General features: G+C 41.7%; 1 protein-coding gene and 1 non-coding gene across 7 annotated transcripts; both read right to left on the bottom strand.

Moving 5' to 3' along the window:
• Positions 1 to 25,269, bottom strand: Nap1l1 (nucleosome assembly protein 1-like 1). Of its 6 annotated transcripts, NM_015781.5 has the most exons (16): positions 24,800 to 24,924; positions 16,835 to 16,871; positions 12,567 to 12,652; positions 11,405 to 11,507; positions 7,982 to 8,123; positions 7,694 to 7,774; positions 7,014 to 7,142; positions 5,993 to 6,064; positions 5,170 to 5,309; positions 4,709 to 4,854; positions 4,582 to 4,601; positions 3,858 to 3,980; positions 3,327 to 3,356; positions 2,776 to 2,826; positions 2,046 to 2,111; positions 1 to 1,397 (listed from the first exon to the last, which is right to left on the bottom strand). In NM_015781.5, exons 2-15 carry the CDS (start codon positions 16,849 to 16,851, stop codon positions 2,076 to 2,078), a joined length of 1,176 nt encoding a protein of 391 aa, NP_056596.1. In that variant the 5' UTR covers positions 16,852 to 16,871; positions 24,800 to 24,924; the 3' UTR covers positions 1 to 1,397; positions 2,046 to 2,075. The 6 variants fall into 6 exon arrangements, 4 of the variants coding, with proteins under 4 accessions (NP_056596.1, XP_030101038.1, XP_030101039.1 ...); NR_152558.1 differs by having other exon boundaries at positions 1 to 2,111; positions 2,776 to 3,100; XM_030245178.1 differs by having other exon boundaries at positions 1 to 2,111; positions 24,800 to 25,269.
• On the bottom strand, positions 16,515 to 16,658 carry Gm25117. The gene has a single exon (XR_003949089.1). It is a non-coding gene; the product is annotated as a small nucleolar RNA SNORA48 (small nucleolar RNA).
• Positions 25,270 to 26,530: the final 1,261 nt, after the last annotated feature.

Raw genomic sequence — 26,530 nt, 5'->3', positions numbered from 1 at the left:
TATTTTATAAAATTAGATCCAATTTTATTAAGGATTTCAGATTACATATTTCAGACTTGTAGAGAATAGAACCATTTGGGGACTGACAGATGTCATAATAAACACTGACCCCTGAAGCTCCACACGGCACTTTCCCATTATACAAGAGCCAGCTACCTCTTCGCTTTGGCAACAGCTACTTCCTACAGAGGGAAGGGAAGAGTGCGCTAGTCTGGAAGTTCACTGAAAATGAGATCCTATCTTTCCGTTACAAACTTCAATGTTCACGAAAATAGGCTGTGTTTAGATGAACTATGATTACAGAAAATAGCAGAAACCATCTAAGAAAAAGCAACCAAATCATTCTCAAAATAAAGAAAATATAATTGGTTAAGGATTTCCAGTAGTTAAAACTCTCAGGAAGAAGTCAGCTCTCGAATGTGTTCACATTCTAAGAGTTCGAATACTAAAACCTCACAGAAAGAACTACCACCTCAAACAAACGTTTCTCCTCTACGTAAATTTTATTAACAATAGGAACTTTCCTTGGAGTGCAATCCAATTACTATACCCTGGCAAAACCTACTCCTGCCCCAAAGTGAACAGTAATTAGCCTGAGGTATTTTAAATGTGGCTCTCAGTGGTCTGAAACTTAATGCAACTTCATGCCATCCTCCCCTGCCTCGTTACCACCTTAGGGTGTTTTATAATGTGGTCACTTGAAATATCTGAAGGGGGGTAAAACTCAAAAATCCCAAAACTCTTCAATCTCTTGAAATCATACACTACTTTCATTCCTTCCCACTAAAATTGGAGCCACATGCTCAGATCTAGAATAGAAGTGTTTAAACTTCATTCTCCAGTTTAATCATCAAAGCTTGGTGTGAATATAATGCTGAATATCACACTCATGGTATAGAGGCCCAATTTTTTGAGCATTTTGCAAGTAAGACTGAGAGTTTGTGAGATATACCCCAATATGCCTTAACAGAGTTGAGGTAGTTGAATCAACAGTCCCACCCATTCTTGGTTATGCACAGTAAATAAACAGCATGGCTCCCGACACTCCTCATCCTCCTGAGGACAGAATAAACAAAGTCCAAACAAAGGTTTCAGTTCTAACAAGCACAACTGTACCTTTCTGCTCAAACTAGAGCATATCACTTTTTTTAAAGCACGTGTGTATTAGCTCCTCCAGCGTTGTTCAATATAGAAAACTAGGCACCCCTGAATTCCAACTAACCCTCTGCAATAGCCTCAATCAGTACAAACCGAGACAGCATCCCATGAGAGCTAAAACTGTGTCATATTTTTATTTTAGGCTATAAAAACAAAATTAGGCAAACAAACAACAGAAAAACTCAAAATAGGTTCATATGATGTATATTCATCTTTTCCAGGAAAGCAGAAGGTAGGCCCTACCACAAAGAAAAGATTTAATTAATGGAGGTTAATTTTCAAAATACATTAAATACTATCAACTTCAAGAGAACCTAGGGTTTGTTCACCTTGCTATAAACGAGTTGACTTTTGTTTATATCATCGAAAACATAAAAATGCTTTCATAATCTCAGTTATTAAGTTTGATCTTACTGGAAATTCTTAACGACAATTTTCCTCCCTCAAATGATGTCACCGTGCCCTGTGCATCCCTCTAACAACATGAGGGAAATGATGTCACCGTGCCCTGTGCATCCCTCTAACAAGATGAGGGAAAACACAGCTAATGCAGGCGGACTTCAACCTGTTCTATTAGCTGAAAACAACTTTGGTTCTTTAGGAAAGAAACAGCTACTCCAAGTATGTTCAACAGTTGGTTTTCATAATTGTATTCCAATAGCTAAATGATGAAAATACTCCAGAAGAACCAAACTGCAGCAATAAATGAACATGCATTAGAGAGGATGTATGCATTAACGTATCTGACAGAGCTAGAGCTAGGGTGCTAGGTAGAACAAACTCGTCTTTCAAATATCAATCTCCTTTCCCTTAAAAACTTACTGATTCTACCAAGAAAATACAAAACCATAAGGCTGTAAGTAAATGAGTCATGTTTAGGCTATTACAGGGCGGCCGTCCTCAAGGCCAGTCACTGCTCACTGCTGCTTGCACTCGGCTGGGTTCTGATCCTTCTGTTAAAGGAAAACAACACGTCAATCTATCTTCTACCGACTGTGATGCATTTTTTACACAAGTACTTTAGTTATCATAATATCTTGTAAAAAAAATTACAGTGAAGGCAGAAAATACAGGATAGTGACAAACTAATGCTCAAAGTCACTGAAGTGTACATTAATGAAGCATTACTTCCTGGGATAGCCTATAACCTCAAAACAACCACTGATTATAGTGACACTAATTAATTCATATCTATCAAAATAGCTTACTCTGAACTTCCCTTCTACATGCTTAAAGTATCTTCCCAGTGTTTTACAGCAAATGGTAGATGAACAAAATAAAGGAAATTTTAGGTTTCGAATGAATCCTGGAGATTATTACAAACTTTGAAGAGACAATGTTTTACTAACCCTAAAATTCCAAGAATTATAAACTGGGACCTTTAGGAATCAAATAATTTTAATAGTCGTTGGAGAATCCAAAGTTCAAAGCATTTCTGCCTCCAGACTTGTTTTAGCTAATTAATTACAACTTTCCTTTGTGTGGAAAACAATCTAAGCAACAGGTTTAATTCTTTAAAAAGGTCAAATCCCAAATAAGAGCAAGTAAAGAGAGGATCTGTCTCATCTACGCCTACTCTAGTGTGAGGCAGAGGGAGGCCAGCACAGTTCTGCTCACCTTTGGGTCATAGTCTGGATCGTTTTCCTCATCTCCTTCTTCTTCCCCTTCCTATATTAAAGTTCAAAATGCATCCATGAAGTAGGTACATACTAGAAAAATTGGCTCATAATGTATGGAAATTTTATACAAGTTACTCTATGGGTCAACAGATTTTCATGATTACAGAGTTTGTTGATAATACAATTTAATTTCAAAGCTTCTAATATGAAAAATTTCCCAACACAACTTGAGACATCCAGACAGCTTTTATTGAAAAGATTTACTGCAGCCAACGTTGGAAAAGTTTACTGCAGCTTTTGACTTCTTCAAAGAGCTGATAACCCTGCAGCAGAACAAAATTATTTGAAATAAAAAAAAAAAATGTTGCTGAGTTTTGCAATTTATTTATTGAAACCTTATACATACATTGTTTGGCTGTAGAATTCTAAAATCATAGTTTCCAAAATTTATCCCAAATCACAGAATGATTATAAGGAATACATTAATCACTCATTTTTGTTCCTCAATGTGTTATACAGTGAATTATTTGCTCATTTGGTAAACATTACCTCGTCAGCTTCTTCACCTTCTTCATCATACTGAAAAGACAAGTGAAAGTGTGAGTGAGAAAAAGTCAGCAAGCACAGATTATTAACACCCACCATCTGAACACTAAAATGTATTACAAAGACCTGAGCAGAAATGCTCTCAGTGCTCTCAGTTACCAAGCTCTGTGCCAGCTACAGGCTACAACATCTCCCTACCCTTTCTTTGCAGACTCTGTATTACCCGTATAAATGCTGCCATGAACATAAGAGTTCTGGTTGTTTCATGACAATGACATCAAAATAAACTAAACATAAAGGTAACCACGTTTTAGTAATTCAGAATCATTCTTCTAACAGAAAAACAAAACCCAACTTTAAATGAAACTATCCTAAAGAAGTCTTCTTCAAATTTGCTGAGAAAAGCGAAAAGCTGTCCAAGGGCTTAGCGGCACCATGAGCCCTGTATGTCCTACTACAGCCAACCTAGCCTCTTCCCAATTCTGACTGTGGCACCCGACAAAAGGCTCCACTGCAGGACTTAAATGCACTCACATCATCGTCATCGTCCTCGATAGCCTCTCCAGTGAAGTACAGCACTGATCTTGGGATTATGCGCTCACGTAAAAAGTGACCAATTTCAAAGTCTGCAGCCAGTATCGCCTCAGCATCATCATCCTATCAGAGGGAATTGTCAGTCAGTCAGCTTGTGACAAAGCTCCAATCCTGCCTACTTGCCACTTATCAAGTAAGCCATCTAAAACTGCTGGATTTGCATGCTGTTAATACCTAATACCTAACAATAAGCCAGCAGGCCAGCATATACACCGAGAAAAACTGCAGTACATAGAAGTTAGGACTGGTTATCATCTAAGACTTTGCGATTAAAGAGAAAAACATAAAAGAAACCCTGCTACACGAAGGCATTCCTTTGGAAATAACAGATATGGCTAGGAAGATGGCTCAGCAGGTTAATAAGGTTCAGAGATTTAACAGCATTGTCTGCTCTCGAAGAAGAGCCAGGTTCAGTTCCCAGCATCCACAAAACCAGAGAACCATTCCAGAGGATGCTGTCCTCTTCTGACTTGTACGGACATCAGTCACACAAATGGAACATACATACATGCTGGCAAACACTACCACGCATCAAGCAATGCTGAGTCTTTAGCAGGTATGGTAGGCCGTGCCTTTAAGCCCAGTGCCTGGGGAAGGAGAGGCAGGTGGATCTGAGCTCAAGACCAACCAATGTCACAGTGAGTCTTTTAGTAACTCAACTTACCAGATCGCCATTCTCAGGAACTGCAAAATTAAAAGAAATGCACATCAGAAAAATGATAACTAAGCCCAGCTTACAGTACAGCACACACCAACACCCAACAGAAACTGAGCTACTACTCACTACTCACCTTCAGGAGGAGCAAAAAAATTAAAGAAAGAATCATTGGAAACTGTTTTAGTCACAGTACGAACTGTCCCACGCCCCTTGTGTTTCTGCTTCTTCTTAATGGTTTTCAAAGTAACATTCTTTCCTTTTTTCCAATCTATCTGGCACCTTAAGAAACAAAATATGTAATTATTTTAGCACATTTGATAGCTAGATTTTTACAAATACAAGATTTTTACATGCCAAATTAAAATTTGGGTATTTCCTAAACAAAACTTTAAAATCTATTGATTTGCAATAACATTAACATGATATAATAAAGTGACTAATAGTCTATTCCTTCCCGTAAATGTACATGATAGTCAGACCCAGAGGAAAATGGGAGACCAAAGCGTCTGACTACCTAAGAACCCTACAGGATACACAGAGGTACTGATTGTACCTCTACTTACAATCACAAACACAGTAGGATGGGCAACTCACCCTGTACAGCCCATAATCTCTGGTCCGTCAAAAGAAAAGGGGTCAGAATCATCTGGCTCTGACCGCATCCTGTAAGTCTTTGTTAACACTTCATTTGTGAAATAGTCATTGGGTTCAAAGTGAAATTCTAAGACAAAACTCTAAAAAGAAAACAAAAGTGAGTTAAGCTCAGAAAACAGTTTGACCTGTGCTTTTTGATAAGCACACACCCAAGCCAATGCTCTTTCCCTCACTTACTACAATGCTAACAGGGATGCAGGGGAGACTCTTAGTTAACAGGCAAAACAAATAATGGCACAAGATAAACAATATGCTTTCAACCTTAACTATCATTTAGGTCAGTCATATCTAAATAAACGACCAAGTGCCCCTTCTTTCCATCTCCCCACAAAGACAGCTCTTAGACACGAAGCTACACCCTCAACTCAACCCTGAAAAGATGTGGCTGTAAGACCCTGATCCTTTATTCATAAACAGCACTGGCCACAGTTGCCACAGAAAGGGTTATTAGCTGATCTCTCCTCATGCAGGCCCTTAAGCACCATCTGCCTCATCAGTCCCAGGCAGACACCTTAAATAGTTTCCCCAGGATAGTTTATCTTTCACTATCTTTACTTTTAAAAAGCTTAAATTCCACAGGAAGAGTGAAGTACCGAATCTCAAGCCCCGAAACCAAACATGCACATACTTAATTAAGAAACCAAACATGCACATACTTAATTAAGAGCACCTAGTGCCCAGTTTAATCCCATACTCCAACCGAACTTTTGAACTTGTCTGTACACAATACTACAAAACTATAAATATTTAAAACTTCTTTTACCATAGGCTGGCCAGCATCCGAAAACTTCACTTTAATATCTTTCAAGTGCTTCAGAATAGGTTCATCATGTTCCTTCAAATTAAAATAACAATTAGCATTTAATAGGGCATTTTAGGGTCGATGTCCTGTTACCACACAGAAACTAGTGGTTATAGGGAGTGTCTTGTTACAGATGTTTTATACAGTAACTATGAACCCTAAAACTTCTTCACCACAAGTCTGACACTAAGCTACCTCATACTGTGGTTCTTCAGCACACTGCCTGCCCAGGCTGAAAAATACGAAAGTCTAAGAAAGGCTCTGTTTATTTTACAATAATTCCTGCTTATCTGCTGTGGTTTCAAGCTGTTCGTTCCTTCCTTCTCTACTGTGGCAAAGCAGAAATGCACTCACACTCATCCCTGAAGATCAGTCCTTTCCACTGCTAATCCCCAAGTCACAAGAACAAGAGAGGCCGTTTACCAAAGAAGTGGACATCTGTGTTGGTTTTTTTTAATAAGTGATATAAGTAGCTTTGCATTTTAAGATGCAAATTCCCCCTGGATTAAAACAAGTTTCAAACTGAAAACTTTTAGTGCAATACAAATTAAACACTAGTATTTTTTCACCAACCCTACCTTGATACTAAGTACAGAAAAACAAAAAGGTATTATAAACAGTGAGAAAGCACCAACTAAGAATGATCAAAGATACCACTTCATTAATGAATTTTAAATTATTCTGATAACCAAACCTGAATTTTCTTTATATAAAACCATAAGGAACGCCGGGCATGGTGGCACACATCTTTAATCCCAGCACTCGGGAGGCAGAGGCAGGTGGATTTCTGAGTTCGAGGCCAGCCTGGTCTACAAAGTGAGTTCCAGGACAGCCAGGACTATACAGAGAAACCCTGTCTCAAAAAACCAACCCCCCGCCCCCCCCCAAAAAAAAACAAAAAAAATTTTTTTTAAATCATAAGGAAACCACAGATATCAAGATTTTCTTTTGAGTTAACAGGTGGCTTTGTGAATTAAATTACCTGAACCATGTCACTGAGCAAGTCAACATTCTTAAACACTGTCAACCAAAATTCAGGAATTCCTTTCGGGTCTTCTTTTTCTTCATCCTTTTTCTCATCTTCAATCTTGGCCTTTTCTTTCAGCTCCTCCTTGAAAAAGGCCAGCAAACAACGTAATGACTACTATGATAAGTCTCCTGATAAACCTTCAACTAACACATTGGAAAACTTCAATCCCATAGCAATCAATGCTCTCATCGCCACCTTAGAAAGACCCACCACGCACATCAAGAACTTGAAGAGTCAGTAACAAGATCTTTAACCACAGCAAACAAAAACCTTGTCCAGTGTTCAGCTTGAGGTCCTTACTCAAATGCCCTGATCATACCCTGCAGAGCAGCTACGTTAAGAAGCATGGTCCCCTAGCTCAGCACAGCCTTCCCTCACCGCCGTCATCCTTCACTGCAGGCAGGTAGGTCACAGCAAAGCTTTTCACCTGAAAATCACATGCTCTTCCAACAGTCCTCAAAAGCTCAAAGGAAACTACAGGAGACGCTTGAAATGCAAAAGGAGGCACTGCCAGGCTGAGGAATAGCTCATCTTATCCCCAGTATTTACAAAGTTGCTTATAAATGCTACTTCAAACAACTGGTTATGGTCCATCCTAGCATCTAAAATACAGGAAACTACAAGGTACTAACCGAAACTTCATCCTCCTCATCTGGTTTCCACTCGCATTCTTCTTCTGTAGGTTCATAGATTGCATTAATGATCTCAAATCGCTAAAATAAAGAGACAGCTTATGTAAGAACATTAGCACCCAAACCCTGACACTCCTGGTTTCTGGGTTAATTAGTAACTACCTACCACAGCCTTTAATCCTGGCCACTGCTGCTCTCAGACACCTCTAATACCTCCTCCCCCCACTGAGAGATCCAAGTACCAAGCCTGTCTCCTGAGTTACCTTACAAAGCAGTATAAATAATTACCTTATCAAATAAAGGCTGATAGAGAACAGCATACTTCCTCTCGAGATCATGAACTTCCTCATAGAATTTGGCTTCTATCTGTGCACATTTAACCTGAAGATTCTTGAGAGCATTCACTCGTCTTTTGACTACCTTAGGCAAGCTGAAAAGTTACAGAAAATCAGAAAAACACAAGTCACACTTTCCATACAACATTCAAGTGGGTAAGTTTCTGAGTTGAAGCAAGGAATTTAAAGTAACTAAAATTCAAAAGACATACAGATCCTTTTATTATAAAAGCAAGTAGGACAAATCAATAGAAACCAAACAAAACAAAATATCCAGACAAACACAAGAAATACCCTTAAGCCAGGTTGAATTCTTTCCAAATTTTTATAAAATAATTCTTGACCTAACCACTGAAGTAGTTACAATTAAGAAATTCAACTATTATCAGTTCACTCAGATCAGTTTTTTTCTACTTCTCCCACAAGCCTGACAGCTTAAGTCAGATTCCGCAGAATCTGTAGCGACAGCTAGACACGCCAAGAAGCTACATCGTCAGCCTGAAGCCAGATCAAACAGGGTTCGGGTCTCAAAACCAACCGATAAACTTAATTAAGGAAGTAACTTGGGCTGGTAAGTTGGCTCAATAGTTAAAAGCACTTACTGTTTTGCAAAAGACCTCAGTTTAATTCCCAGCACCACATGGAACTTGTAAACCACCTGTAACTCCAGACCCAGGAATCCAAAGCCCTCTTATGTGCACACTATGTTCATGGAGGCCCAACACTCTTATACATTAAAAAATAAATTAATTAATAAAAAGGAAAATCTTAAAATAAAGTAACTTAATGCTTTAGCTTATAATCCAAATAAAAATACATATTCAAATTGTGAAAATTTGAATATGCATCTTAATGTTAGAATAAAATATAGTCAAAGAATCTACAAAATATAAAGGCATGAGTACACATATACACCATATATTTAAATGTTTACCAGTCTACAGTGAGAGCTGGAACCCATGTTTTTACATATCCTTTTAACATTTTAACATATCCTTCCTAGAGACTTCCAGACTAAACCAAGTTATTACAGGGAAATACAGGTAACTTAAACAGCACCCATTACACCTTAGTTAGCATCAGGATGTAGTCTCTGCTCTGCACTTAGTTTTTATTATTATTGCCCAGTTGGGGGAGCTGTGTATGGTCAAAGGACCACACTGAGAAGTGAGAAAGTTCTCCTCTTTCACTTTGGTATGGGTTCCAGGCATTAAGTTCAGCTATCAGGCTTGCATCACAAGAGTACCAAATAGTTTACCTCCTAAGCTACCCACCCAGAGGTATTTACAAGTTACAAATGGCGCAGTGACTAAGAGTGTTTGCTGCTCGTGTAGTTCCCAGCACCACAGTGGGTCACTCACTGTCACCTCTTAACTTCTAGGACCTTTCCTAGGCTCCTTGGGCAAGTACACATGCGCACATGAAGGCCATGAAGGACAGATTAGACTGAGAGGCAATGCTAAGAAAGTACACAATTGGCCAGGAATAAGGGAGAGAGCAGCAGGAAACGCAAAACAAGTCCAAGGTAAAACTAAGAGCCTGGTCATGAGCTAGCTCAGGCTTCAATCCCAGCACCTGGGAGGAGAGGCAGGGAAATCTGAGTTCGAGGCCAGCCTGGTCTACAGAGAAACCCTTTCTGAAGGGTGGGAAATGAGGATGCTAAGAAACATTAGCAAGATCAAGACAACTGCCTATTTTAAACCTAATCTACATACATGTTTAGAATATAGCAAACCAAAATTAACACAAAAGAAAACTTAGACAAACCAAATTAGATTTTAAAATCAAATGCTAGCCAGGCATGGTGGTCGTACACCCCACCCCTTTATTCCCAGTACTTGGAAGGCAAAGGCAGGCAACATTTCTGAGAACTCTAAGTCAGCTTGGTCTACAAAGCAAGTTCCACGCCGGCCAGGACTATAAATTATTCAATGATTTTAGCAATGCTACTGGATACACTAATTTTTTTAAAAGAAAAACACAGCAATTCTCCATATAGCAGAAATACAATATAAAAGAACACTATTCACAGCAGGAATACCATATGCAAAATACAGAAATGAATGGAAGCAATATTCTATGAACTGCTGAGACAGTCAGTGTGTGCTGTGACTACAAGTACACAGACAAGACGATGGTAAGAAGATACACTACTCTGCCAATCCATGAACCTGAATGCAACCAATATCAAACCTTAAAAATTAAAGAACTTGAGAGCCCTGTCAACCCCAAAGGTCTAGGATAGGACAGTATGAACGGAAGGAAGCATCTTGTCATCTGCCAGATCTACTGAGGTCATGTGACAAGAACAAGCGTCTTGATGACTTGAAAATTGCAGAGTTGGGTGGAAGCAACTCACCCTCTCAGATACACACATAGTACAAAGCCGCAGTGTCTAAATGTGTAATAGAAAAAAAGAATAGCTCAGTTAATATAGTTTTGTAAGAACTTACTAAAAATGGATGTTTACCTGGAATGAAAGACCTAAATTAAACTAGCCACCAAGAATATAGGAGCTAAGACTTCCAAACCAATTTGAATCCACAAACATAAATTGAAAAACAGGCCAGCCATTTTGCTAATATAAAACTTAAAGATTTCTGTTTACTGAAATATTTTTACAATGCTAAGATGAAAATATGAGTATGCAAAGATTTCCATAAATATTCTAACAAAATGAAAGTAATGTCAGTGAGAAACTGGACCAGGGACAAATGGACCACAAGCCTCATCCATCTTCTGAAAAGCAGCTGCCAGAAATACAAGTAAGACAAGATCACACCTTCCAGACTGGTTTACAGTAAGAAAATCATCTACAAAGGTGGATGCCAACTGCTGGCAGACATGGAAAAAAGCCACCTTTACACTAAACATCCAGCATGTCTAGGAATCTTGCTACAAGACTGGCACAGGTAGAGTGTACAGTTCTGTATGAGTAAGTACAAAATGCTGTGCATCCATCCAGTACAATCTGGGTCAAGATAGTCCTATTAAAGGAAAAGGAGGTAAAAGACCAGGAGACACAGAACTGGGAAACACATCTCCAGTAAGCATGGAAAGACAGAACAGAGGGACCTCAAAACTAGAAAACTGAGCAATTTTAAGCCTTAAATCACAAGAAGTCATCTGTCTTTAAAAACAGAAATCTGTATTTCTAGTTCTGTACATTTCAACAAACTTCTAAACAAATCATAGAAATGGCTAAGATCAATACACCTCCTACAGACATGAACCAAGCAAGTCAAGACCCAATCTAAACAGATGTTTTCATCATAACTCCCCCAAATTTGATACTAGACACTAACAGACATCAGCTTTCCAGGATCACACAGATAAAGGAAGATAGGGGGAAGAAAAAAAAAAAAAGATCTTGTACCTTTCAATGTATCCTGTTGGTGTGTCTACCAGACCATCAAGTCTTTCCTGAAGAGCTGCAAGAATCTGAGGATTTTGCATCATCTGAACAGTTAGCTGACGTGCTTTTAAAAAGAAAGGGGCATTGAAAGAGGGGTTCATGAAATTGTTTCTGCTTTGGTTTCTTTCCCACTGACAATCCAATCATGAAGTCTTCCTAACAGGCCCATATGAATGCTGGTCTGATGAGAAGTGTAGAGACCTCCGGGTTTCTAAGATCTCTATCTAATGCACAGGATCTCTCTAGGGCTTTCTACAAGCTTAATGAACACAAACTTTTCTGTTTCTAATGTCTTCAATTCCATCCACCTCTCACGCTGGGGAAGCCCAGAGCTGCATCCAGGTGTCGGAGACTCTTGACAGTAATCTGAGGGCAGTCAACACACTTACCAGGCCAGAGATAAAGGAGTTATATGGAAGTTGTTTAATGCTAACAAAATGTGCCTAGATTTTATGTACATGTATAATTTTAAGATTATAATATAGCAAAATAGCCACAGGTTGTAAATAAGGCCAAAAAGTGTCTTTTTAAGATTACATTTAATTTATATAAGCTAAATTTATAATTTTTTTTCAGCTATATTCTTGGAGACCAGCTAGTTTAGTAACTAAATGATACAGTTATAACAATAGGCATTTGGCAACATCAATTAGGAACTCTGCTCTCACAGTTAAAACCCATCTGGCTAAAGCTGAAAGGGAGTCACCTTGGTACCCAGGGACCACATCTACTCCATCAGCACTACTCCTGGACAAATTACTACATAGACACTATCAAGTGTCCTTTTGGTGTCTAAGAGGACAGACACACACAATGCTTTCTATACAATTAAGTAGTAAACACAGTTTAGAAGCATTGCCAAGTAAAGTCTACTTCCAACCCGTCCAGTATTTCTCAGTTTAGAAGAAGCTCAGTTCCTGACACAGCAGCAGTGAGGAATGTCAGTGACTACACTCCCATCTTCCTTTCTTCCTGTGTCCTATACACAGTTCCTGAACTCAAGGACTGGATCAGGAGACGGAGGACAATGGACAAGTCCAGGGAAGGGGGACAGTTCCCACTAATCTCCTCTAGAACACAAGTGCCAGCCATAGCTGGCTCCTCAAGTAATTTAAAAGAATACCTTTGATTTTTGTTTCTTCACCCGTTTCTTCTTCTTCTACTTCTTCAACATCTTCCAAATCTTGATCAAGTTCAGACTGTTCTTTGCTACAATGTCATAGCATCACACCATAGTTTAAATGTATGAATTACAAAACAAGATTAGAGAAACTTGTATAGACGGTCTAAATAAATATGCTTCTTTCAGTACAGAAATTCAGTGATCCAGTCTCCTTCCTACCTCTGTATTAACTAGCCAACCACAGTGGAAACATCAAGCTGCATTTGGTTAGTTTGTGAGCTTTTCACCCATATCCAAAGACTACATTCTTGCATCACTAATGAAGAACCTTCATTTCCACAGGGCAGTAATGCCCAGCCTCTTTAGCAACTAGGATGCGAGGTTTGCAATGGTATTTACTTGCTGCAGGTTTTGTACATTTGTTTTATGTAGTCCACCCTATGTAGCTGAACATGGGCTTCAACTTTCTGACTCTCCTGCCTCAACCTTTCTGAGTGGTGAGTTTATAGGCCTGATGTTCCGCAGTGAGTTACTGAGTTCTTTTGTCCTGTCTGTTTTTGGTAAGATGTGATACCATGCAGCCGTGGCTGTGGCAGTGAGACTATATACAACACAAATAATTTAAAACTGTAAGATTTGTCCTTGTAAAATGGTACTACAGCTTCAGCAAGCATACTAGACCATGAGATATCCCAGAAAAGGTTAAGTAATTAAATCTAAGAATGAAGGTGTTAGTTCTACAACAGAGGATCCTGGCTAGTCGTCAGGAGGCAGAGGCAGCAGACTTCTATGAGTTTAAGGCCAGTCTAGTCTACAAAGCAGGACAAGCAGGGCTGTACAGAGAAACCATGTCTCAAAACACTAAACCAATCAACAATACCAAGACACCCTGTTATCGCTGATGGCTACGACCACTTACAGAGGACTGTACTATCTTTGGACACTTTCTTTTTTTAACTTCATAGTAAAGATGGCTAAGAAATACTATGATCTTTGACTCAACATCTTGCTTAAAGTTTAACCAGGATGGTTTCATTAGGCAAAAGGTAACTAACATCTTTCTCATCATCTTGGAGAATCATTGTCTACATAAGAGTCCATCTAGCAGTAGAGGGGGTAAGATTAAGGACAAATTTCCTCTGTGGTTTGTTTGACAAGGTTTTGCCATGTATAACTGGGCACTCTACAAGGCCACTACGGTCCTGCCTCAATCTCCAGAGTGCCGTCTGGGACGATAGGTGGACATGGGCCTCATTTAACATCTGGGTTAAAGTCTAAGCTAGTAGAAGTCTTAGGTCCTAGAAACTCAGGCTGACTATGCTCTTCTGTGCATGCACACAGAGCCAGAGGTCGCTTGCATTAGCTGCTCCTTTAGTATCTTCAAATATTTACTCAACACCGCTATCTTAGGACTTTTAAAAATTTCACCAGCTGTTATCATAGGGTCAAATCTAGCCTACTTCTAGTTCTATAAATATTACAAAATTAGTATTAGAATGTAAGACATAGTAACAAAACAGCTGAAGTAACTACTCGAGTAGTCTTCAGGCTGTCTCAGTCTCCCGGCTCTCTCACCCCCAGGCCTAACCGCCACATAAAGTTAAGCAGCAGGGAGATCAAGCTGTTGTAATCAACTTGCAGTTTTCTAATTGTTTACAAAATGATGGCTACTAAGCTTTAATACTTCCAAAATCAGGGAGCTAGAGATGGCTCAGCCCTTCCAGAGGTCCTGAGTTCAATTCATAGCAACCACAGCTTACAATCATTTGTAGTGGGGTTGATACCCTCCTCTGGCATGCACGTGTACATACAAATAGAGCTCTCGTACATAAAATAACTCTAAAATCAACTGACAAACAAAACCAGGAAAAGCATTCAAGTGTTGTTTAAGATAGAGTTAAGACTAAATGTCAAGGAAAGGAGAACAGCAAAATTTTGAAGCCAGAAAACATAAGCAACAATCAACTTTATTGAGAGAACTGAAGTCTACGTAGGAAATGTGAAGGGTAAGCATGGCAGGCAGTTAGCACATCACAGTACTGAGATGGTTAACCTAGGGAGACTGGGGGAGACACTAAGTAGTCTAACCCTAAGTCCTCGCAGAATCCTGGCACTTTCTACTCTGGACACAACTCACAGCTTGGCCTGAGAAAGCAGACATTTTGAGTGCCTACTATAGCGTGTGTGTGTGTGCGTGTGTGTACACATATATAAAATGCTCAAGGCGTTCCTAGCTGCCTTCTAAGCTGATTCCCACAGCACTGAAAGGCAGCTCTACATGCTGACATTGCACACCAAGGAGACCCACTCTGACACTGGGCAGTTCTTAGAGCAAGCACCAAGCCTATCTACCCCGGAGTCCCACAGTAACAACACCCTCCACCAAACCTTACTCTCATCAACGACTACTGCTAATGTCTCCCAATGCTCTCATCCAGATCCCTCACAGCAATCTCAACAAGCAGATGACCCTCCCTACCTCACTAGGAAAACCTATTACAGATTAAGTCTAAGACAAAAGGAGAAAAGAAAACTTAAGATTAATCAAGACTAAATAGAAAGGAAACACTCAAAGACAGGACAGAGCCAATGAAACCAGAAAAAGAAACAAAGAGCAAGAGAAAACTAAAGCAACTGAGAACGCAAACAGAAAGAAGTTTCAACATATTTGTCCAGACAGAAGAGCAAAGAGACAAAGATGAGAAACTGGCTAATAATAGAGGCGATAATAGGAGCACACAGCATCTAACAGGAGCTGAGAAGGAGAAGACACAGCCAGTGGACAAAGTACAACTGAAAGCCACTGAGTTTGGCAGAATCAAAGGGCCACTGATATAAGGCTACTATTAAGTGACCAGTTAGACAAAACTAGACATATTAAAAACTAAAGCCCAATGACTCACACTTATCAAAAGAAATAGAATGTAAGTGACCAGAACTGTAGCTTTGAACTTCAGTATCACACCGGAGGCAAAGTGGTAACAGTGCCTTCAAATTTCAATAAGTGTTCATTAGCATTCTGTATCTTAACTATCAAGCAGAAACAATAACAGATTTTAGTCATGCTATGTCAAAGTAATTGACTTTCTTGTCCTATTCCAAAGTGAGCAAGAATGTATAAAACATACTCTGTATTTGCTGACTTTATGGTAAAGCTCCTGTCCTACCAACCCCATGCTCTTGATATCTAAGGAGCCACTGATGATCTTGATGTGTGGGATTTTAATGGTAAGGCTGTCACATTACAAGTGACAAATTTTGTGCAGCCTACCACTCTCCCTGACTGTATTCCTATAAGACGACATCCATCCACATTTGAAACATACTACATGAGTTTGCTTACACCCGTGTTCCAAGCCATCAGAACAAACCCTTGTAGAGCCTCAAGTTTAAGCCACTCAAGCCCAGCACTGCTTAAGTCAATGCTTCCTATTCAGTTCTTCAAATCCAACACTGAGCCTGAGACAGCTCGGTGGCAGAGGACTTACCGAGCATGCGTGCAACCCTAGGTTCTAGTCGTAGTACTGCCCCACCCTCGCCCAAGTCAACATTAACGCTCAAAAGAAAAGCAAGGATGTGAATTAAGAGAGAGAACTGAAGTCATCTTCCCACCCTAACTTGTGTGTATCTTGTTGCTGTTCCAACTCTACATGTTCACACGCATGCAGTAGTAATCAGTGTTAATAAGAGAAGGATTTGAGAACTATATACATGTATTTACACTCTATCACCAGGCTCAGCACTTTTCTAAGAATACTGACAAACGGTTTACTGGGCTTTTTTCTTTTGGTATTCTTGGAGACGGGCTCACTATGTAGCTCTGGATGTCCTGGAACTCACTATGCAGGCTAGCTTCCAAACTCCCACACATCTACCTGTCTCTGCCTTTCAAGTACTGGGGTTAAAAGCATGTGCCACATACCTGGCTGTTGGGGGGGTGGGGGGAGGTATTGTGCCCTAGGCATGAAACAGCTTTGGCCACCAAGGCAGGCATCAAGCTAGGATGAACAAAGGACTACCATCTACTCTGCCCCTGGCTGATATAAGAACAACACCATTAACAAGGTGTCTCTCTGCCCATTGCCAGGGGGTGGTTTACTCTATTTGAAGGATTATAGAATGTATTTTACAGTAGACAGTCTACCCAACTTCCAATAGTATAGTGGGTACCAAAGGACACAAGCACCATCCATTTTCATAATCTACAATCTGTCCTATTAACTACATAACAACAAAGTATCTGAGATGGAACCAAGGTCCCCACTTACTTGTCAATGTCGGCCATCTTGTAAGAACTCCAAATGTCTACAAGGAAAAAGGACAGTGTTAAAAACAAGACTGAGTTGCTTAAAGGTAAGAAAAACATTTATTTGAAGTGAAACCAGATGATCAATAAAACCCCAAATCTAAGAGACTGCCATAACCAGGGATCCATCCCATAATCAGCCTCCAAACGCTGACATCATTGCATACACTTAGCAAGATTTTGCTGAAATGACCCTGATATAGCTGTCTCTTGTGAGGTATGCCTGGGCCTAGCAAACACAGCAGTGGATTCTCACAGTCAGCTATTGGATGGATCACAGGGCCCCCAATGGAGGAGCTAGAGAAAGTAATCAAGGAGCTAAAGGGATCTACAACCCTATAGGTGGAACAACAATATGAACTAACCAGTACCCCCCAGAGCTCTTGTCTCTAGCTGCATATGTATCAGAAGGTGGCCTAGTCAGCCATCAGTGGAAAGAGAGGCCCATTGGACATGCAAACTTTATATGCCTCAGTACAGGAGAACGCCAGGGCCAAGAAGTGGGAGTGGGGGGGGGGGGCATGGGGGACTTTTGGGATAGCATTGGAAATGTAAATGAAGAAAATACCTATTAAAAAAAAAAACACCCAAATCTAGTCCTTTTTATCTTCCCTCTAAAAAATCATGAGTTAAAAGAAAAATCACAGAACATAGTCTATTATGCAAAAAAAGGGCTAGGTTCTATAAATCCACAGACTCCATTTATTAGATTTACACATCAGTGATCTTTACTCAAGTATTTTTAATGATAGTGAAAGGTCAATTTTTACTTAGCCCCTTAAAATATTTTTTAAAACAAAGGTTTTCTTCATTGTAACCCTGTGCGGTTTGAAACTACATGGACCCGGCAGATCTCAACCCAGAGATCTGTCAGTCCGGCTTCCCTGTCCCCAGGCTATGTCCAGACCTAAGTGCCACCACAGCTACAGAACCCACAGTGATGTTTATTCACTGTGTGTGCGCCACCTGAGAGCTCAGAGGACAAGTGACAGCAGCTGGTTTTCCCCTCCATACAGGCCCTGGGGATAAATCCGAGGGCACCAGGCATGGGAGCAGACAACTCTACCTACTAAGCCATCTCGCCAGCCCAAACCATTCACTTACCTAACTCACTCATTTCATAAAGCAAAACTCCGTTTAACTCCTGTCCTTCCTGTGACTCTTGGAGTCTTTAATAACTCCAGCATTGTATAACTATTAGTTCGTTCAGCTATTTTATGAAAACTGGCCCCAGTACTTAGGAACAGCTAATGCATTCAGAGATGGGAGCCAGCCTGAGCTAAATAGAAGACTTTGTCTAAAAAAATAATTCTTACAGCCACCCTCTTAGATTTCTCTTAGCATCTGGAAGCTTCTAAAGACGACTACTGAATCAGGGTTTGAATGAAGAGAGCTACAACTGCAACCCAACACTATAGCAGCTGCCGCATGGGATTGGCTCCCAGTCATGTGACCACCATAATGGTGGTTCAGATCAGCAGCACAACCTTGCTTTGGGCGACTTCAGCCTTCCCTGTGGTGGACTATCAAGCTTTTGGAACACGGCCTCCTTGCACTGTGGAAGACAGTCCAGCCACCAAAACAGCTATGTAGACATCACCAGAAAAACAATGCCTTAGAATTGAAGCCTAGAAGTAGTATTTGTGATTTCTCCTCCCTCATTATTGGCACGAACTAAGAAACACATAGCTAGTCGTATGGCATATGTGAGCACAGGTGTGTGGCTGAGTGTGCAGGAAACCAGAAGAGGGCTTCTGGAGTTAAAGCTATCCTCGGATGCTAGGAATGTGAGCTCTGCCCCTCATCACCTATCCTATGCAGACAGGACTGCAATGAATCCTAGCACTAGGGAGGTGCTGAGACAGGCAGATCCTGAGAGCCACTAGCCATCTTAAAGGAGTCAGTAAGCCTCGGTTCCCAGGGAGATTCTCCATAGAGACACATGGAAGAACAGTATTCTTTCATCTCTTGTGAAAAACTTCCATCCAGATTGGGGGACAGCAGACTAAAGAGATCAGCTTTTGAAAATCAAAAGTACAGAATAAAATTTGTTTTAAAATTGTGCCCTAGCAAAGCAGTTAAGAAATCCTTAGTTCACAGCTTATGTCTTTGGAAGCTATCTTGCCCAAAGGTCAACTGCCATCATCAAATTTAAAAAGCAAACAAACAACTCACTTATTTGGGGAGGAGTTGACAAGGCGCAAACATGGAGGTCACAGACTCTGTGGTCCCAGTGACTAACCTCAAGCATTTCTTTCCTTTTTTTTGTTTTGAGACTGGGCTTCTCTGTATAGCCCTGGCTGTCCTGGAACTCACTTTGTAGACCAGGCTGGACTGGAACTCAGAAATCTGCCTGCCTCTGCTTCCCGAGTGCTGGGATTAAAGGTATGCACCACCACCGCCCGGCTAACCTCAAGCATTTCAATGGCTCCCTGTGCTGAGTAAGCCAGCACCTCACACAGCACTGACTTGGGCTGGCTTAGAACTCAGTTCAGAGCCAATGGTCTTGAATGCTTTATAGTTCCTCTTTAAATGAGATTACATGTGTGCACCATCCAGCCAAGAGTGGAAACTCAGTTTTAATCACCCTGAGCTATCCAAATCCTGGGCACACTTAGAGAAGCAACTCAGTGTCCCTGCAGTGCCTTGGGTTCAATTCCCAGGCCCATAAAACCTTTACAGCAACTTTCCCAAATTAAGCAGAGACCCAAATGCTATACCCCAGAAAAAAATTAAACCATTTCTCCTGGACTAATAGCCCAATTTCATCTACTATGTTGTCCGCTATTAAGTTAGTGGACTCTGATAATGTATCCATTTCTTCTTCTTCTTCAGCCTCAAATTCGTAAAAAAACGAAAACTAGTCTTATACTACATACTACAAAAGCTTAAATATTTAATCCAAAGACTGGTCCCATAGCATTTCAAAGGTCTGAGTTTGATCTCAGGGAAGAGAGTAAAGGGAGTTGAGGAAGGAAGAAAACACCCTCTATCTACAACAAGACAGCCATCTTTTAAAGATAGCTAACTTACAGAATAACTAAATAGAATTTCCAGAATAAAAATAATGGCACCAAGTTAAGTAGGTTGGCTTAATGATAAATTAGGTTCAGCGAGGAATGGATTCAGTTCAAAGGAAGCTACAAGGCAGGCCTGAGAAAGTACTCAAGAGATTTAGAATATAACAGAATATGAAACTAGACACAAATTCATGTTAAGAAATTTCTAGAAGTAATGAAAAACACCAATCCACAGTTTAAAGGAACCCACCAGATCTCCTCATGAAGATAAACACCTGCCACAGCAGCCAAAGGACAAAGCCTGCTGCAGGCAGTGGCATACACACAAGTGTCATGCTTGCGCGGACCTTGAGTGTATCAACCAATGGTTTTAGACTATCTGCAACTAAAACAGCCTTTAAACATGAAGAAAATTACACGAAGGTAAAGCAAATAACTGGAAGCAAAAATACCTCCAAGCAATGTCATTAGAAATATTCTTACATATTGCTTTTGGTTAATAATCTAAGAAACACTTGGGACAGAGCTGGGTGTGTATCTAAATTATTTTTTACATGTGGTAGGTACCACTCACTAGTGCTCAGAAGGTACTCACACTGCAAGCTTAAGACACCCTAGAGGTGAAAACAGGTGTATGTCACTCTATCCAGCTAAATAATAAGCCACCATTACTAGAGGTAAATAAAATACAACCCTAACCAAACCATAGCACTATTTTACCATGAGGGGGAAAAAAAGTCAAGACCATAACGGGATAGATAAGGTTCAGTGTGAACCCAAGAGTGTACAGACCATCGCAGTGGGAAAGGATACTGGTTTCTAATTAATTGTCCTTAAATCAATTTATCTGAATTAAGTAAAATCTTCCACAGAAGTAGAAAGGACGCCACAGAACACTGATCTTCTAGTAGCCAGATATCCAAGCATCCACTAGCTTACCCTCTGACACATCATTTTTTGGAAAATGTCCCAAGATATCAATCAGCAGACAAGTTTCCTCTTTAGAAAAATAGTGACTGCATGATGAAGCAGGCAATCGTTTTATAATAACCCAGTAAACTCAATGACTTGAACTTTGCTTTTTCACCCAGACTTCATTCCATCCCAAGAATTTCAGATGTGTTCTTTTGGAGCAGTTTCATTAATTCAGGGCTCAGCACCAAATATGGCTCCAATTCAACAGTTTCAACAGCACCGAAAATACTCACTTTTCCATTCTAGCGATAGCAATTCAAGTCACAATTGGCCATGTATTAAACTCCCAAGCAAAATGAACTACTTCACAACACTACCTTCCGTCTAAAAGATCTCCACACCCTGAGAATTACCCAACCCAACACCATGAGTATTACCCAACCCGACAGCCAACACACACCTACAAAGGACTAGCATTTGGCCAAACCCCTCACTCACTAGTAACAATTTATCTGCATGCAAGTATGTGGCATACATAACTCATATATGCAAAGAGAAGGCTTTTTAAAGCAGCTATTATTTAAATGCATGCAAGTAACTCCATACTGAAACAAACAAAACCACCTAACTACACTGTAGCCTCTCCTCAGAGCAAATCCCAGGACAGTGCTTTTCAATTTCACACTGCTGTCCATGTCCAGCAATTCAAGTCAGACATCATCCTTTAAAACTCATTATGAAGGGGCAAGAGATAGATAGCTTAGTGCTCACAACACCTGTTTTCCCTGCACGACCAGATGCCGACTCTCCGGACTCACTTGGCAGCTTACAATCATCTCAAACTCCAATCCCAGAGGATTAGACCCCTCCTCTAAGCCTTACAGTAACCAAGCATGCACATGGTACAGACACGTAGGGAACACACACATACATACAAAATGAAGCTTTAAAATGCAGATAAAACCAACCCTGTAAGTCTTCACTGCAAAACTAAATAACCCTAAATAAGCTTTTTACCACACTAGACCTGTTTTCTAGTTAAAATGTTAGTACTGCTACCTAAGCTATATACAGTGAGACAGCTTCAAGAGAAAAACTTAATGCTATCTGACAGCATTAGATAAATGATCCATGTGGAATTTAAACAAGGCCATGCCTTTAATCTCAGCACTTGAGAGACAAGAGAATCTCTGAATGCAAGGGCAGCCTTGTCCACACAACAGTTCCAGGACAGTAGAACTACATCAGAGAACCTATCATAAATAAAACCTCAATAATCACCGTGACTTAACCATTTGTTCCCCTGTAGTATCACCCTTTAAAAAAATGTTTTGTAACCTTCGTTTTGCTTACATTTATGTCCCTATACATGTGGATGTTGGATGCCCTAGCACCAGTTACAGTTGTGAGAGACAATGTGGGTGCTGGGAATTGAACCCAGGTCCTCTGCAAGAGCAGTCAGTGAGTGCTCTTAACCTCTAAAAGCCAGCTCTGTAGCATTTTATTTATTGTAAGAAAATTATAGCCAGGCAATGGTGAAGCATGCTTTAATCCCAGCATTTGGGAGGCAGAGGCAGGTGGATTTCTGAGGCCAGCCTGGTCTACAGAGTGAGTTCCAGGACAGGCAGGACTACTACACAGAGAAACCCTGTCTCGAAAAACCAAAATAGAAAGAGAAAATAAAAAGGAAGAAAATTATACCTCCTTTTCCACTTTAAAACAAAAATGTGAAACTTTTGAAGTAAAAAAAGTCCAAACTACATTTTTACTAATGAGTTGCTAACCCAAGGTGTCCCAGTAACGTGGTGGTCTAGCCATCTATTAGCAGGTGTGAGGCAGCCACTCCCAAGACCTCACCTCTAGCATGCACTTGAGTGTAACTGGCTGAGTCAAGTTACAATTCTAACAGGCGGTTTTCTGTAAAGCAGACACCATAATGACCTTAAGGTTTTCCAACTTTCTTCCCAGTCCTCTCAGCTTAGCACTTCATACCCAGGCAAATCAATCACTTATGTGCTCATGGTATGAGATACAGGTCAGAATTTCTCTAGGCATCTTTAATCCTTTGAAAACTGAACAAAATAATGTATTTTGACATTATCAGATCTTATTTAGCCCCTTTCTTTTATTGGCCTATGTCACCTAAAGCCAATACAAGCAAGCAAATAAGGAAATTAACTATAGAATTTTAGACACACTGGCTCTGCCAAGAGTGTTGTTTTTAATCTCGTGAAAGGGCAAGTCAGGTGCCACAATCAGTATTAAATTGTCAATTATAGGGCCAAAGACCAAAAACAAAAGAACAGGTATTTTTGCAACAGATAAACCTGACAAAACTTTTCTTGATATGTTTTAACTTCTATTTAATAATCTAAATGCTGACATCAGAAGAACATCTATTAAGTCAAGATTTGATGACAGATGTCTAAGTCCCCACTACTGCTAGATTAAATCCCTCCAATCCAGACTTAAAGTAGTTGTACAGTTTAAATCTGGGATAGACACTTCAACCATAAACAAGTCTGAAGATAAGAATTCCAAGACCACTGAAACCTCCCATTTACTGGTAGTTTTAAAATTAAAGGTGCACGCCTTTAATCCCAGCACTTGGGAGGCAGAGGCAGGTGGGTTTCTGAGTTCCAGGCCAGTTTGGTGTACAGAATGAGTTCTAGGACAGCCAGGGCTACACAGAAAAACCCTGTCTGGAAACCACCACCCCCACCCCATCCCGCCCCCCCCAAAAAAATCAAAAAACAAAAAAATGTAAATTTTAGGCACTCCTCTAATCCAAAGTATTCTTTGGATATTAAGTTTGGGAAGGTGTTTTGATGGCGTCTATTTTCAAAAGTGGTAAACTTTATGTTGGCTCTCCTGAAATTAGAGGTGTTGGGAAAGTCTTTAAAACGTTTCTCATTTTGGAATTTAGAGACAGGAGACAGTCTGAAGTAGTTAGCCCTGGAAGATAGCCTGTATGCCTGGTGCATCCTTTTAGTCTGGGAAGCCCTGCCCTCTGGACAGGACCTGTCTCCGCCCTCCCTCCGATGCCACTCCTGAGATCTTTACAGAAATGTGGCGCACTGAGCTTGGTCAGTATATTATTAATGCCTTGTTCCACCCCATGGTCCTTCCACTTCATCCCTAGTGAGAATTCTGGGGGGAGGGAGGGGGTGCTGCCTGAAGGGAAGAACCACGCTGTTGGTCTATTAAACTCGAACCCCACTCCCCACCCCCAACAAGCCAGCCCTTCTTAGTTTTCGTCTCAGAACCATCTGGAGGTTTAAGGAGACTAGGATTAAGTCTCTCCACACAAATATACCCCGGCCACGTTACCCATCGAAGTTCTAACTGTACCTGTGAGACACAAAACAAGATCTTTTGTTAAAAAAAAAAAAAAAAAAAAATAGCTAGGCTGAACGCTTTGCACGTGTTAACCCCTTATAACCCTGGCGGTGGAGGCTGCTCGCCCCTCCATCCTCCCATCCGCTAGCACAGTTCCCTCCAGGAAGACCCAGGGAGCCGGTGAGACCGTGGCGGGACTGGTACTCGTGGCGACCCCTCCTCCTCCTCCAACTCCGACGGAGGTGTCGGGTGGGCCCCGGCAGGGGTCTCCGGCCGCCCGCGGCGCGGTCCCCACGTGCCCCGGCTCCTGCGCGCCGAGGCCGCGCGGCCTGCACAGCCCCTCCCTGCGGGCGGAACTCGCGCGGCCACCGTTCCTTCCATGTCCCCCATCCCCGCGGCCCGCCTCGCCGGGGTTGCCCTCGCGGTGGGCTCCACCGAGGCAGAGGCGGCCGGGCGACCCAGGGCGCCCCGCGGCGTGGCCTCCTCCTCCTCCTCCGCTCTCCCGCGGCCTCGCCGTCCCGCGCGCCCCGCAGCCGCCGGCGCTCCCCGGGGTCCCTCAGGCCGCATGGCCGCTCCGGAGCGCTCACCCCGCGGCCTCAGCCCGACACCTCGCAGGCCCCCGCCACCCGGCCCTCCCGGCCCCCAGCCGTTACCGTTCCAGGAGGCTCGGACGCGGAGCCGGGCGGCGGGAGCTGCGCAGGCAGTGACTCAGGGCGGCGGCAGCGGCGGCGGCGGGAGGAGCAGGAGGCGGCGCCGCGAGCAGATGGCGCTAAAAAAGACCCGAGAGCCCGCCGCTCGCGCTCATATACAATTAGCGTCAGCACGTAGGGCTGCTCCGACGCCCTCCCCCTGGCCTCGGCGTTGCGTAGCAACGGGAGCGGGAGGCGGGCCTGGGCCTTGTTGCCTGGTTACAGAGCCGTCCTTCTTCCCCGGCACCTTAGGCTTCCCGCCTGTGGCGGTCTTGTGCTCGCCATCTCTTCTCCCTTCTACGCTGCGATGGAAATCCCAATCCCACAGCGACGACCCATAGGTCCCGCTCCTGGTTCTCCTTGCCCGCCTGGGTTAGGGACACAGCCTAGTGGCAGGCTTGCAGTATCCTGGCTAGGATTCCCATCCGCATCCAGACCTAATCCCAGCACGCCTCTCCCCTCTCCCCACCCCCTTCTCCTCTGAAACCATTTTCCCACTCTAGCTGAGAACTAACAACTCTTTTCTTGTGACCACCGCGGCAGCGTCTTCGGCTGGTTTTGCTTCTAACTCGGGGCGCCTCTACGCCTTTTAGGGTGTTCCACATCACGTTTACCTGATACACAACCCTTCATCTCTGCTTTAGTTCATTTGATGGAAGTAAAGAGCGTATTTTTGCGTATTACTGCTTTATAATGAAAATAATCAGCATACCAATTTTTCATCTTCCTGAAAAAGTAAATCAACCCTTAAGCTCATGAAATCTTGCAGCTATTTTTCAGTTGACTACAAATCACCTGTTCTGTTAACTATGTTTGGTGCTTTGGGGTTTTGTTTTTTAGGTAGGGCCACAGTGAGGCCCTGCAGGTATCAGATTTTAAATCTTTCAGAGAGTGGCTATGTGCCACAATTTGAGATCGTCAAATCAAACAGCTGTGCTCCAAGTGTGGTCTTTATGGTGGGAGGTTAATCTGTCTATAATACTAAGGCACTGTCTACATTTTACATTCCCATCCTCCCACAAGCCTTCACTGGAGTCTTCCAGACACTACAAGTCGTGAGATAGGGCAACATTGGAAATACAAACAGACAGACAGGAGAATCTGGTTATCTGTTGTGAAATCAGGCATGGAAGAACTTGGCAAAAAGTAGTATGTGCATACAAAAGGCTATGTGCTAGTATTTTAGTGAAAGAATAACTACTCTTTGAGTCCTTTGGATGTAGCTCATTTGGTAAGAGTGCCTGCCTAAGATGCATGAAGGCCCCAGGTTCAAACCACAGCATCACATAGCCCACACATGGCTTCATTTCTGGAGTTGCACCCCTGCAGAGATAGAGGCACAGGGATAAGGAATTTAGGGTCATAGAGAGTTCCAGGTCAGCGCGGAATATTTAAGGCCCTGTAGCAGAAAAAAAAAAAAAATCACTGTTAATTTCCAACAAGATAACTATCAGTATCTGGAATGCACACAAAGGTCTCTGGGGGAAAGTGGAGTGTGGTGTCACACACCAGTTAAGCCAGAACTCTGGAGATAAAGACAGGAGGATTTTCAACTCTACTGCAGCCTGGCTACGTAGTGAGACCCTATCTTAAAGCTAAGCAAAGCTTTTGGACTTGTCAAAGGTTTTTTGGGGGCTTGCTTATTGGTTTGTTTGTTTTTAAAGGAAAGATCCTGGGACATCTATTAGTTTCCCT

This window comes from Mus musculus, chromosome 10 (assembly GCF_000001635.26).
Source record: "Mus musculus strain C57BL/6J chromosome 10, GRCm38.p6 C57BL/6J".
Lineage (NCBI taxonomy): Eukaryota > Metazoa > Chordata > Mammalia > Rodentia > Muridae > Mus > Mus musculus.
This window is presented reverse-complemented; position numbering and strand designations above follow the sequence as displayed.